The 12,500-nt window shown below is 36.5% G+C and overlaps 3 protein-coding genes across 3 annotated transcripts in view; all 3 read left to right on the top strand.

Moving 5' to 3' along the window:
• The window catches only part of HELRODRAFT_77102 (hypothetical protein), a gene marked incomplete at both ends in the record, with an annotated part of 8,210 nt that extends 7,195 nt beyond the window's left edge, over window positions 1–1,015 (top strand). Inside the window, 4 exons of the mRNA XM_009016874.1 lie at window positions 43–105; window positions 205–432; window positions 637–784; window positions 869–1,015. Coding sequence (XP_009015122.1) covers window positions 43–105; window positions 205–432; window positions 637–784; window positions 869–1,015 — 586 coding nt within the window. The remainder of the gene's footprint in view (window positions 1–42; window positions 106–204; window positions 433–636; window positions 785–868) is intronic.
• A 3,998-nt stretch (window positions 1,016–5,013) lies between these two features.
• Window positions 5,014–6,274, top strand: HELRODRAFT_171066 (hypothetical protein; the record flags this gene model as incomplete). Its single annotated transcript, XM_009016873.1, has 3 exons — window positions 5,014–5,140; window positions 5,355–5,488; window positions 6,185–6,274. 3 exons carry the CDS (start codon window positions 5,014–5,016, stop codon window positions 6,272–6,274), a joined length of 351 nt encoding a protein of 116 aa, XP_009015121.1.
• Window positions 6,275–10,862: 4,588 nt separating this feature from the next.
• HELRODRAFT_171065 (hypothetical protein) overlaps window positions 10,863–12,500 on the top strand; it is a gene marked incomplete at both ends in the record, with an annotated part of 9,015 nt that continues 7,377 nt past the window's right edge. Inside the window, 3 exons of the mRNA XM_009016872.1 lie at window positions 10,863–10,899; window positions 11,268–11,530; window positions 11,875–12,274. Coding sequence (XP_009015120.1) covers window positions 10,863–10,899; window positions 11,268–11,530; window positions 11,875–12,274 — 700 coding nt within the window. The remainder of the gene's footprint in view (window positions 10,900–11,267; window positions 11,531–11,874; window positions 12,275–12,500) is intronic.

Here is a 12,500-nt window from a genome sequence, read left to right as displayed (position 1 = left end):
GACGATGACGATGAAGATGACGTCAGTATATTTGTTTCCTAGCGAGAGAACAGCCGTCATATCATTCCTTGATAACGTGCAAGAGATACCCAATGTCTCTTACAGGTTTTTTTGTATATCATAATTTCACAATTTATTGTTTGTTGTAATATATTTTTATTTTATTATTATTATTATTATTATGACGTCACAACAACCCAATAGCTACAACAGCTTCTCCGACCTTGACCTCAAACTCTTCTCGATGACCCTGCACAACGTAAAATATCAGAAGACAACAAAGACAATAAAAAACGACTCTCTATTTCCGTTCACAGCGTCAGCAGCAACGCCATCCTCATTGTTACCAACGACAGCAAATACATCGCCATCGCTATCGTCATCATCCCAGTTTATGACGTCATCGTCAACGTCAACGTCATCGGCGGCAAGGTCGCAGGTTTTTGTTGTTAGAACGCTGCAGGAGATAAAATCTGGTAACGCCGTTGTGGCTGAGCTGCTTAAAGGCAAAAACACTGAAGAAATTTTTGCCAGGTACACACACCCACATATACACTCGCGCATACACACACACGCATACACACACACGCATACACACACACACTCACGCATACACACACACGCACACATACGCAGATGTTTATTGTGGGTAACATATAGCATCTGGTTCACGCTACTGCCGGCGTTCATTAGAACGAGTACAGCTAAGAAGTTGCTACTGTCGATAGCTCACAAATCCATGGTTGATTTTTTGAAGAGGGGTGGAAGGCCCCTTGATGAGGTAGTTTGTTTACGGGGGGTGGGGAAATTATTATTATTATTATTATTGTTACTATTTTTTATGGTTTTTTTTATATTTCGCTCGTAGCTTCCGTACAAAATATTCTTCCAACTGTGCGGTATATACAACGAGCCTCGCTATGCAAATGACGTTTACAACCAGATGATAAGTTGCAACATAAGACTTGATGTTGCCACCTACGGCTACTACAACTCCGTTAGTGGTGTCGTGTAGTCGTCGTCGTCGTCTTTGTTGTCGTCGTCATCATCACCCTAGCCACCATCATCGCGATCAACATCGTCATCGTTATCGTCATCACTACCACCAGGCCATCCTCAAACAAGAGAAGTTGAAGACTAATAAGGCGTGGGACAGATGGATGAGAATCTCTCTCCTCATCCAATCCATCTTCACGTTCAAGCACACCAAAAGTAGCCTTGTTGTTCTTCTTTGACCTGCTGTTATTCATTCTCACCGCCATTTCAAATCATTTCAAATTTAATGAACGAACGACACCGATATGAACTTCAGACAGGATCAAAATTAAATTAAAAATTACGAAAAATAAATTTTCCCATCGCAGACCCAGTGAAAAGAAGCGCAAAACGCAACGCGCCTAGCGTCAAAAGCAGCAACAGAAGTCTAGACGTTCTCGAGCCACCTTCGAACGCGTTGAACGACTTTTTAAATATTTTTAACCGTTCGTCCATTCGTTCGTCTAATCGTTCGTTCACTCGTTCGTCCGTCCGCAGTTCTTTTCGCCCTGGCGTCAGTAATAGTAATAATAACAAGCCTGCAGCTACTACAGCCGCTTCATCGACTCTGAAATATGATCTGAAATGTAATGATGTCGTAGATGGAGTTGTGGTTGATGGGGGCAAACATTCGGTCAAGAACAACAATTTGATGTTAGTTATCTGTTGTTGCTGCTGCTGATGTTGTTGTTGTTTGTAAGGTGCAGTGGCTGTAGGTTTTGTTGTTCTTGGTGTTGATTGCATCGTGTCATTGGTGGCTCTGGTGGTAGTTGCATCAGTGGCAGCTTACTTGAAGTTTTGTTGGAAGTTATCACAAATAACAATGTTCATCTTTGTAACGTGACATTGGTTTTTACATTTCTCGTTATTGTTATGAAAGTATCGTGTTTACATTTTGTTAACATGTTAACACATACTTAACAGTTTCGATGTTATTTATCATTAATTTTTCTAAATTGGATGATGATTTTGAAGGAATGAAGTGACGAGGAACTCAGATCGGACTCACCTCACTCAAAATTCAACAACTTCGACGACAACTGCAAGCAACGGCAGTGTAATGTACCAGAGTTGTGTGGAGTTGAAGTCAAATGTTGACGGCATGGAATGCAACAACTCGAGCAACAAAATGGTCGCATCTGCAACATCAACGCCTCTGAAGACCAACGAATTACGACAAAAATCCGCAAAATCGAACAGCTTCCAACAGACAGATGATGAAGAGGTTGCAGTTGTTAGATCGGGCATTCCGAGCTCTGACTCACTTTCAAACATCTTGCAGATGACAAAGCAGCAGTTTTCAACCGTTTACCAGGCTTTGCAGACCAAATTCAACAACAACAACTCGCCAACAAAGTCGCAGATGGAAGTTGTGCTAAAAAATGACGCAAGCGACTGCGTCAACGATGCCGTCAAATCGTGCATCACCACGTCAACGCTCGACTCCGACACTAGTTTTATGTCATCCGCCTCATCCTCGCTCTCCAACATACAACACGCTTCAAACAATTCACAACAACAACAACAGCAACAATCATCAACAACAACAACAACCAACATCAACTTTTCATCATTGGACAACGTCGATGCAGTAACAAGCAGCAGCAGCAGTACCAACAGTTTAGACGCTAGTCATTTCAACATCTTCGGTTGCCTCGTGGACAGGCTGAGGAACTTCTCAGCAAGCCTACCTCATATCTCGGTGGATATCACCTCCCAGATGAAGTGTAACAACTGCAACAACTTGTTGCACGACGAGCAGATTGTTGCTGGCTGGTCTCTAACTGATTCTAATCTTAATACATCGTATGTTGCTGCTACGTTTTTTTGTGCTGTTACTGTTGGTTGTTGCTGTTGTTGCTGTTGTTGTTGTTTGTATCATTTTTGTTGTTTGTTGCTATTGTTTTTTTTATTCTTACAATCCCATCTATACTGTTTGTTAGAGTTTTTAGCAGCAAACACACCGTGTACTTAAATCTAATCCATTGCACCTAATACAGTACTACGATTTGCCAGATGTCGAGCATTTTAATCATTCATTATACTGTCGTTTTAGTTATTATCATTATTAAAAGTAAAATTACCAAATGGAAAGTGAATTATCTTCCACTTTCAAATCCACTGCAGGTGCTGTTGTTGCTCCATTACATTCATTCCTGTCCTGCACGTCACTTTGCATGTATGTTGGGTGTTTTTTTTTGCCCTTTCTATTTTTTTTCTGGTTATATTTTAATTTTTAAATGTTCCTAATGCTATTTAAGTTTGTTTTTATGTTGATTTTATTTGTTTAAATTCATTTTTAATTGAATTTTTTATTTATTTTTTTAAAACTTTCTTTGTTTAAACTCATTTTCAATTGATTATACTTTGATCGATTTTTAATTAAACTTACTTGGATTCAACTTTATCTAATTCTACAAAAACGTTCATATATTTTGGATTCTATGCTATTAATTTTTCATGGTTTCTTGTTTCTTTTTCTATGGTAGACAGCCAACATTCCTACGACAGCAACTGCAACCGCAACCAACTCAGCAGCAACAACAAACACGTCAACGTCATCACTTACGTCATCGTCACTGACCAATGAAATGTAGGGTTTAAATTTTCCACTTTTATTTAACAGTTTTTATGGATAAAGTTATTTCTTTGGTCATCATCTTTTACTACCTTCGTTATCATTATCATGATTATCATTATCATGATTATCATAACGGCATCGTGGTCATCATTATCATAACCACAGATTGGACGAGTTTGAAGTGCCCCACTTGAACCCTCTCGTTCTGAGGAAAGAACTGGACAACCTTATTAAAATCAAGGGCGAAGATGCTTTAAGCTGCTACGATGACGATGACGTCACAGATGCAGCAGCTGCTGCCGCTGCTGCTATTTCCGTTTCAGCTACTGCTGATGGTGATGATGATGATAGAGGAAGAATTATTGGAAAGTATTCCATCGTTTATTGGAATTTGGTTGGTTTGTTTGTGTATCTCTTCGTATGCTATTTGCTAAATGGCTGGATGGCTGGATAGTTGGTTGGTTGGTTGGTTTGTTGGTTGGTTGGTTGGTTGGTTGATTGACTGGTTAATATTAATATTATTATTGTTGTTGTTTTTGATTGACAGCTCTGGCACCTGGGCAAGCTGGGTCTGCCCACTCACTTGAAGAGGAAATTGCACAAAATAAAAAAGGTAATTAAATGTGATGACGATGATGATGATGATAATGATGATGATGACGAAGATGATTATGACGATGATGATGATGAGGAGGAGGAGGAGGAGGACTACGAAAATGATGATAATGATGAAAAACTTTGCAGATGAATACGAAAGCGGAGCACATAATTTGCAGACCTCTTTGGGATTCAACTCATATGAACAAACTTTTCGGGGCTCCAATGTATACCCAGTGGTCACTCAATGCTGGTCAGTTTTTTATTCATTTATTCATTCATTCATTCATCCATTCACGTGTTCGTTCGTTCGCTCGATCGTTTGTTTGTTTCATTTTCAGCAAATCTTTTTTCATAATTTTTTTGTAAAGTATCTCGTCCGGAAAATTTTCAAGGCGCCTTCTACAGTAAAAGGTTATTTATTGCTTCATTTTTTGTTCATTCATTCATTCATTCCTTCATTCATTCGCTCGTTTATTTATGTATTCATTTACTCATTTATTCAATCAATCAATCATTCATTCATTCATTCATTCGATCATTCGTTAAACAGCCATCAAATTTGATAATTGCATAAATTAAATAACTGTGTATTCAATAAAAATGTGATGATCCTGTCTTTCATGTAACGCGCGCTCACACACACACACGCACGCACGCACACACACACACGCACGCGCACACACACACACACGCACGCACACACACACACACACGCACGCACACACACACACACACGCACGCACACACACAGCATTCTTCAGAGCATAATCTCTCACCTGCTTACGTCATCAATCCCTATGGACGTGGTGATAGCAGAGAGGTCAAAGTTCAGTGACCCGAACAGCAAGATATTGCATAGAGGTATGTTCTATGATATCATGTTCCTAGCTCTCCACGTTCTCGGTCCCAAAGAATTTGATTTAAGTTAGTCATGTTTTTTCATTGAGGCTGGCTGATTAGTCGGTCTGTTAGTTGTCCGATTGACTGGTTGATTGATAGATTGATTGCTTGATTGAATATTTAGTAATCTTTATACATCTTGACACCATTACTACAACATCACTCCAACCCCCCCCCCCCCCCCCCCCCCACACACACAGACACAAACACACGCGCGCGCGCGCACACTACCACACAGATAAATTCGAGAAAGATTATGCAGCTGCCTACAAGAGCTTACCTCAGAGAGAGATCAGGCGGACGATCGTCGCGGACGAGCCCTGCAAGGTCAAGGTCACGTGGTGTCGCAAGGTCTTCAGCAGGCTACAGCTGGTCAGCTACAACAACGATGGTGGCGGTTGTCGCCATGGTAACAGTAGTCATTGCTTAGCAACCGTTGCTAACGATAGTAATAACAATACTATTACTAATACTGCTGCTACTACTACTACTACTGATATTGTTGTTGCTGCTACTACTACTACTGCTACTACTACTACTACTACTACTAATAATAATAATAATAAAGATAATATTGATGAAACAATGGAAAGTATAAGTATAAAGAGTAATACTATTACTACTGCTACTACTACTACTACTACTGCTACTGCTGCTACTACTAGTACTACTACTGCTGCTACTACTAGTACTACTACTGCTACTAATAATATTAATAATAAAAGAGTTAATAATGACGCCGATGAAGATGATGATGATGATGATTTCGAGGATGGTTTTGGTGATGATGATGATGATGAGTATAGCAAGGGTTATGAGGAGTGAGAGATGGCAGATGATGATGATGACGACGATGATGATGATGAGTGTTGTTGTTATTGTTATTATTATTATAATTGTCGTTAGTGTTTTTAATACTATTGTTATTGCGAAGAAAATGCTGTCACCATAATGAGTGAATGTAATTAATTTCTGGTGTTTCAGTTCAGTAGCATCCGATCAATTAACCGATTAACTAACTAATTAATTACTTAATTAATTAGTCATTAAATAATTATATTATCACAGATATTTTGTGTCTTTTATTCGCAGAAAAGTTTTTTTGGCCCATGCTCTATATCGACCGGGCTTTTTTCTCGTTGCGATTTTTCAAATTAAACCCTTTTTAATAAGTTTCAATTCAACAATTAATATTATTTCATCTGTGTTTTGGTTTACTGATTTTATTTAAATACTTATATATATATGTGTGTGTGTGTGTGCGTGTGAGTTTGTGTGTGTATATATATCCAATGATTAGGCCTTTATTAAAACCTGTGTTTATATATATATCTATATGCATATATACGTGTATCTATAAGTATGTATGTATCTATAAATGTGTGTGTGTGTGTAGGAATATAGATATATAATATAATACATGTATTTTGTTTGCATTTTGTTTTTTGGAGTTTTTTTGAGAACTGAAAACACTTTTTTTTTCTCATGTTGATTCCGTCTGTCCGCCATTTTCATTATTTGATTTTAGTTTGTTTGCTGTTTATAAATATTATTTATTATTCATATATATATATATATATATATATATATATATATATATATATATATTGTTTATATATTATTAATTATATATATATCTATATTTATTTCAATTAGTTATGATTTTATTATAGTATAGCTTTTTTTCTCAGCATATTTGTGGTCCAGATTTTATTCTTTTATTTGCACCAGTTTTCTGTTCATCCATCCATCCATTCATCCTTTCATTCATGCGTTTTTATTCATTCATTTCTGCAGTCGTTTCCTGTTTTAATCGAGAAATTATTAACAAATAACGTTTTACTCGTGTCAAATTATAAAATAATATTAAATGTTGTTATTATTATTATTATTTGATCTTATTCAAAGCAATATAAAATTTTTGGGGATTTTTCAATAAATTTGAATTTTTTCTTTATGTTTTTTTTTGCAAATTTTTTTTCGATATGAAAGCAAAAAGATTAAAAAAGTTTAAAATTTAATATTTAGTTTATACTCATTTCCTCTCATTCTCTCTCTCTTTCTTTTTTTTTTCTCTTTCTCTCTCCCTCTCTAGTCTTCTATCTTATTACTATATATGTATGTACTTATAAGACAGCCTGTGGAACGTTGTAATATTATATATGGTATTATCTACGTACGATTGTTTGATAAATGAATAAATGGATGAATAATTGGATGAATTGATAGATGGATGGACAGGTGATCAGGTGAATGGATGAATGAATTGATGAGTGATGGGATTGAATAAATTTCAAATCTGTTACGAGATGCCTTAAAAGAATTATTATTATCCTATTGTCTTTTTCTCTCTCTACCTTTATGTTATTTAACATTTACTAGCTAATTTGCATAATTTATTAATGATAATTAATTCTCAATTGGTTGATGTTGAAATTTAGTTTTTTATAGGTATAACGTGTGTGTATGTATCCCTTTCTCTCTCTCTCTCTCTCTCCCTCTCTCTCTCTCTCTCTCTCTCTCTCTCTCTCTCTCTCTCTCTCTCTCTCTCTCTCTCTCTCTCTCTCTCTCTCTCTCTGTATGTCTGCGTGTGTGCGTGCGTACGTATGTGTGTGCTTGCGTGCGTGTGTGTAAGATATCTACAAGTGTTTCTAGTCAAGAGTTTACTGAGAATTTACGACGACGATGATGATGATGTTGTGGTGATGGTGATAGTGACGATGGGGGTGACGACGACGATGATGATGATGATGACGATCTTTGTGGGGATGGCGGTAATGATGATGATGATGATGACGACGATGATGATGATGATGACGATGATGATGATGACGACGATGATGATGATGATGACGATGATGATGATGATGACGACGATGATGATGATGACGACGATGATGATGATGATGACGACGATGATGATGATGATGACGATGATGATGATGATGATGACGACGATGATGATGATGACGACGATGATGATGATGACGACGATGATGATGACGACCTTTGTGGTGATGGCGGTAATGATGATGATGACGACGACTAAAGGATGAGTGGCATGCCAAACAAAAGTTATAACATTGACTGACATCGTTCAAAATAGACCGCCCAGCGTTCTTTACACAATTTCCTATATTATTTTAATTATAATTATAATATTATTATATATAATATAATAGTAGTAGTATTAGTAGAAGTAGTAGTGGTGGTGGTGGTGGTTTTAGTAGCAGCAGTAGTAGCGTGATGGTAGTAGTAGCAGCAGCAGATAATATAACGTAGATATCAACTACCATCAAGACCAGGAATAATAATAATAAGAAGAAAAATAATAACGAACATCCCACTTGACCATCAGCAATACAGGTAGCTTACTGGTTATATATATATATAATATGTATAATATATATATATAATACGAATACTATACATACAGGTAAAAATACTATATATGTATGTGTGTATCTGTCTGTGTTTGCCTGTGTACACACACATACACTTATATATATATGTATGTGTGTGTGTGTGTGTTTGTTTGTGTGTCTGTTTTTGTGTGTGTGTGCGTGTATGTGAGTGCGCATGTAGCAAAGTTATTTAATAGCGCATTAAAATGTTGACTTTATAACAAACCAGCCAGCCGAGCAACGCACAGAGGCAAGCTTATGAATTGAAGTGTTTGTTAGTAGATAATAACAGTATTCCTGTAACATAGTAATTCTGTAGCGGTTGTTGTTAGCTAAGTTAGTTGATATTTGGGTCGTATATGCAAACATTTTAAGCTGTTAAGATGCATTGTTATGTTTGTCTGTCTGTCTGTGTGTGTGCTTGTATGTGAGTGTGTGTTTTTATGTGAGTGTGTGTTTGTGTGTGTGTATAAATTATATAAATAAGGGCTCTATAGTGGTACTGTGGTTAATGTGATATAACGGTCCTTTATTATATTGCGATTTTCGTTTATATTTTATGATTCGCATGTGTTGGCTGGTTTGTACTGTTTCATACTATTTGATACTGTTTGAGTTCAGTTAAGTTTTTTAACTGTTTAATTAACTATTTTTTTTGATACAACAAATTTAACAGGTTATTAATATTGTTAGTGATATCAGATTTCTGCAAACAACATTGTGGACAACAACATCAGCTTTGTCGAATAAAGAACAGTGAAGAACTACACTGGACGATGTCGCCGAGATAAAATTTCGAAGATATATTAACTATTTTTAATTGGAAAGTCGATATTTTTCAAAAATATCTGCAACAACAGCTACTACTACAACTACCGCTGCTTCTACTACTATTATTAATATTAAAATTATATTAGAAAAACTAACAAGATGCGACGTTTCGATAGTAATTATTGATTATAACACCTCATCATCGCATTTTCGAAAAATTTTATATCTCAAGCAGTAGAAGCAACTTCTTCAGCCCCAACGACAAAGATTGATTTATAAATATAAAGATCGAGTCAAAGAACACATTAGGCTGAAGTTAAGGTGTGTCTATTTTTGCTGTTTTTGACCTGTTGATGTTAAGGTTGTTGTTGTTGTGGTCGATGTCGTTGTTGTTGTTACAGTTTAAAAATGTTTATTTCTACATATACAAACTGTGAACATGCATACAAAATGGGTGCAACCATTTTTTTAAGTACCTTAAATATATTTATAATTTTTATTAATTTATCTAACAATAATTTTTATCCTGATTCATTCGTTCGTCCGTCGTTCATTCGTTCGTCTCGTTCACTCGTTCATTTATTCACTCGTTCATTCGAACAAACATGACGACATGCATACAAAATTTTGGCATAATTTTAAATTAAACGCTTGTCGGTTTCCTTGAATAAATTACATTATTAAAGGGGCGAAACACTTTGATGGATGACGCTTCTCTCTCCCTCTCTCTTTCTCTCCCTCTCTCTCTTTCTCTTTCTCTTTTCTTTCTCTGTTTCCTTATAGATAATAATGTAAATAGCTTTCAGATATCTTCATAACAGCATCACATGCATGTACATAAAGGTATAAACACATACCACACGCACACACAGACGCACACTTAACGTAGACCAAACGTAAAAACTCACACACACACACATACATACACGCACACACACACACACTATGGACATGGCATGCACACGCCAGCCATACTGACATTAAATACAGAGTCAAATAAATTAATTCATTTTCATTGATCATCATTAAGAATTCACTTATTCATAGCATCCATCCAATCATTCATTCGTTCAATTACTTATTCGTCCATTCTTTCTATCTTTCATTTATTTATTCACCAATCCATTTCTTCATTCTTTCATTCATTCGTTCGTTCATTCATTCATTCATTTATTTTACTTGCAACTTAAACATACAATTTTGCATAAAAATTAATTATACGTGAATACGTATGTGTATGTTTGTATGTATACATTTTAACATACATAAATGTGTGTACGTATGTATGTATTTGTATATCTTTGTATGTGCGAGTTTTTAATGTTTGTATATAAGTTTATAAATGAATAAGCACGTTGTATGCAACCAAACACACACACACACACATGTTTTTCATTAACTCGATATTATGCAATCAAATGAATATGTTAATCAATTTACTGCCATGTACATTGTGTATGTATGTGTTTTGTGTCTATGTATGTGGGTGTTTGTGTGTGAGAGAATTTGTGTGTGTGTGTGTGTGTGTGTGTGTGTGTGTGTGTGTGTGTGTGTGTGCATTGGCTAAATAAATGTTTGTTGCAGACGATTCTAATTTGAAATTCGCAGGTTACTCGAGGTACATACATACGTTCGTTAGTTGCATTGTGTTAACAAACACAGTCGCATTTTTTCTGTTTTGTTAAATTTTTCATCCTTAAAATTAATTTAAACGTAACATGAAAAACAAAATAAACTGACGCTATTAACAACAAAAACAACAACAGCAGCAGAAGCGACGACAACAACGACAACGATGATGAATAAGAAGACGATGAAGCTTCAACAACAGCAGCAACAACAACAACAGCAACTATCACCTACAACAATCAACAACAAAAACAACATTCCCTCCTCTATCAATCCTTCAACCAAAAACAACAAGACGCTGAAACCCACACCGCCAACAATCATTATTGAACCAACAACAACAAAAGCAACAACATCATCAACACCTCGCAAACTTCGACTGGACGAACCAGCGACCATCACCGTTCGTATTTCCGGATTTCCAAAACCGGAAACACGCTGGCAGATCGGCCGGAAGAAGATCAAAAATTCTAACAAGTATCACGTGGCTGAATTTAGCGATGGAAGATGCGAGTTGGTGATTAGAAGGGTTGGGTGGAATTTGGAGGAGGGCGTATGGGTGGTGGCTGTGAATGAGGCAGGGGAGGATTGCGCCCTGGTTGAAGTGCAAGTAGTGGAGGATCGAGTAGCAGGTCAGTTGGCTGGTTAGTTGGTTGATTGGTTAACAGATTAATTGATTGATTGGTTGGAGGGTTGACGGATTGGTTGGTTTGTTGGTTGGTTTTTTGATTGGTTAGTTGAAATGTTGACTAATTGACTGATTGATCGGTTGGTTGTATGATCAATTGATTAATTGATTGATTGTGTTGTTGACATTTTCCACTAAATTATTTTTTCTATTAAAACGTTCATTCTTCATTATTCTAACTTAAACATTCATTTCTAATTTTCAATCAAGACAAGATCGTTTCAAAAGAGTCGCAGCAATCTCATGTAACGATGAAACAACAACAGCAGCCGCAACAGAATCGACCACAGCAAAAGCAGCCGCCCAAGCAGCTTCAGCAGCATGATCAAGATTTGCAATCAGAAAAACTTCAAAGATCAGTACGTTCAGAACAAATACAACAGTTACAACCTCAAAAACAACAACATTCGCGAGAAAAACAAACGCCACAGAAGCCGCAACACCTACTACCACAAAAACATCCTCAATGGGCGCAGCCACAGCGGCCACAACAGCCACAACAACCCACCACCAAGACAAAGCCAACATTTGGACTTCACGCAAAGAGAAACAAGAGTTTTACGCTAGAAGATAAGGATGACGATTCTTTCGAAACTTCTGAACCGCTAAACAAAACTTTGGGAACTATGGAAGCCTTTGCAAGATATGATACTACTACTACTTCTAGTAAAACTACTGCTACTAATAATAATAATAACAACAATAATAACAATACAAAAATTAGAAATGATTTCGTGATAGATAAGAACAAAACAACAACATCAACAACAACGAAACCTACAACAACAAAATTGCTATCGGCGGCATCGTCAACAAAAGCTTCAGCAACAACAACTACCACCACCACAACTGTTAAACCGTTTCTACCAGTGGCAGCAGCAAACAACATCAA

Source organism: Helobdella robusta, assembly GCF_000326865.2.
Source record: "Helobdella robusta unplaced genomic scaffold HELROscaffold_19, whole genome shotgun sequence".
Taxonomy (NCBI): Eukaryota; Metazoa; Annelida; class Clitellata; order Rhynchobdellida; family Glossiphoniidae; genus Helobdella; species Helobdella robusta.
The sequence above is the reverse complement of the archived record's forward strand: the minus strand, read 5'-3'. Positions and strand labels throughout refer to the sequence as shown.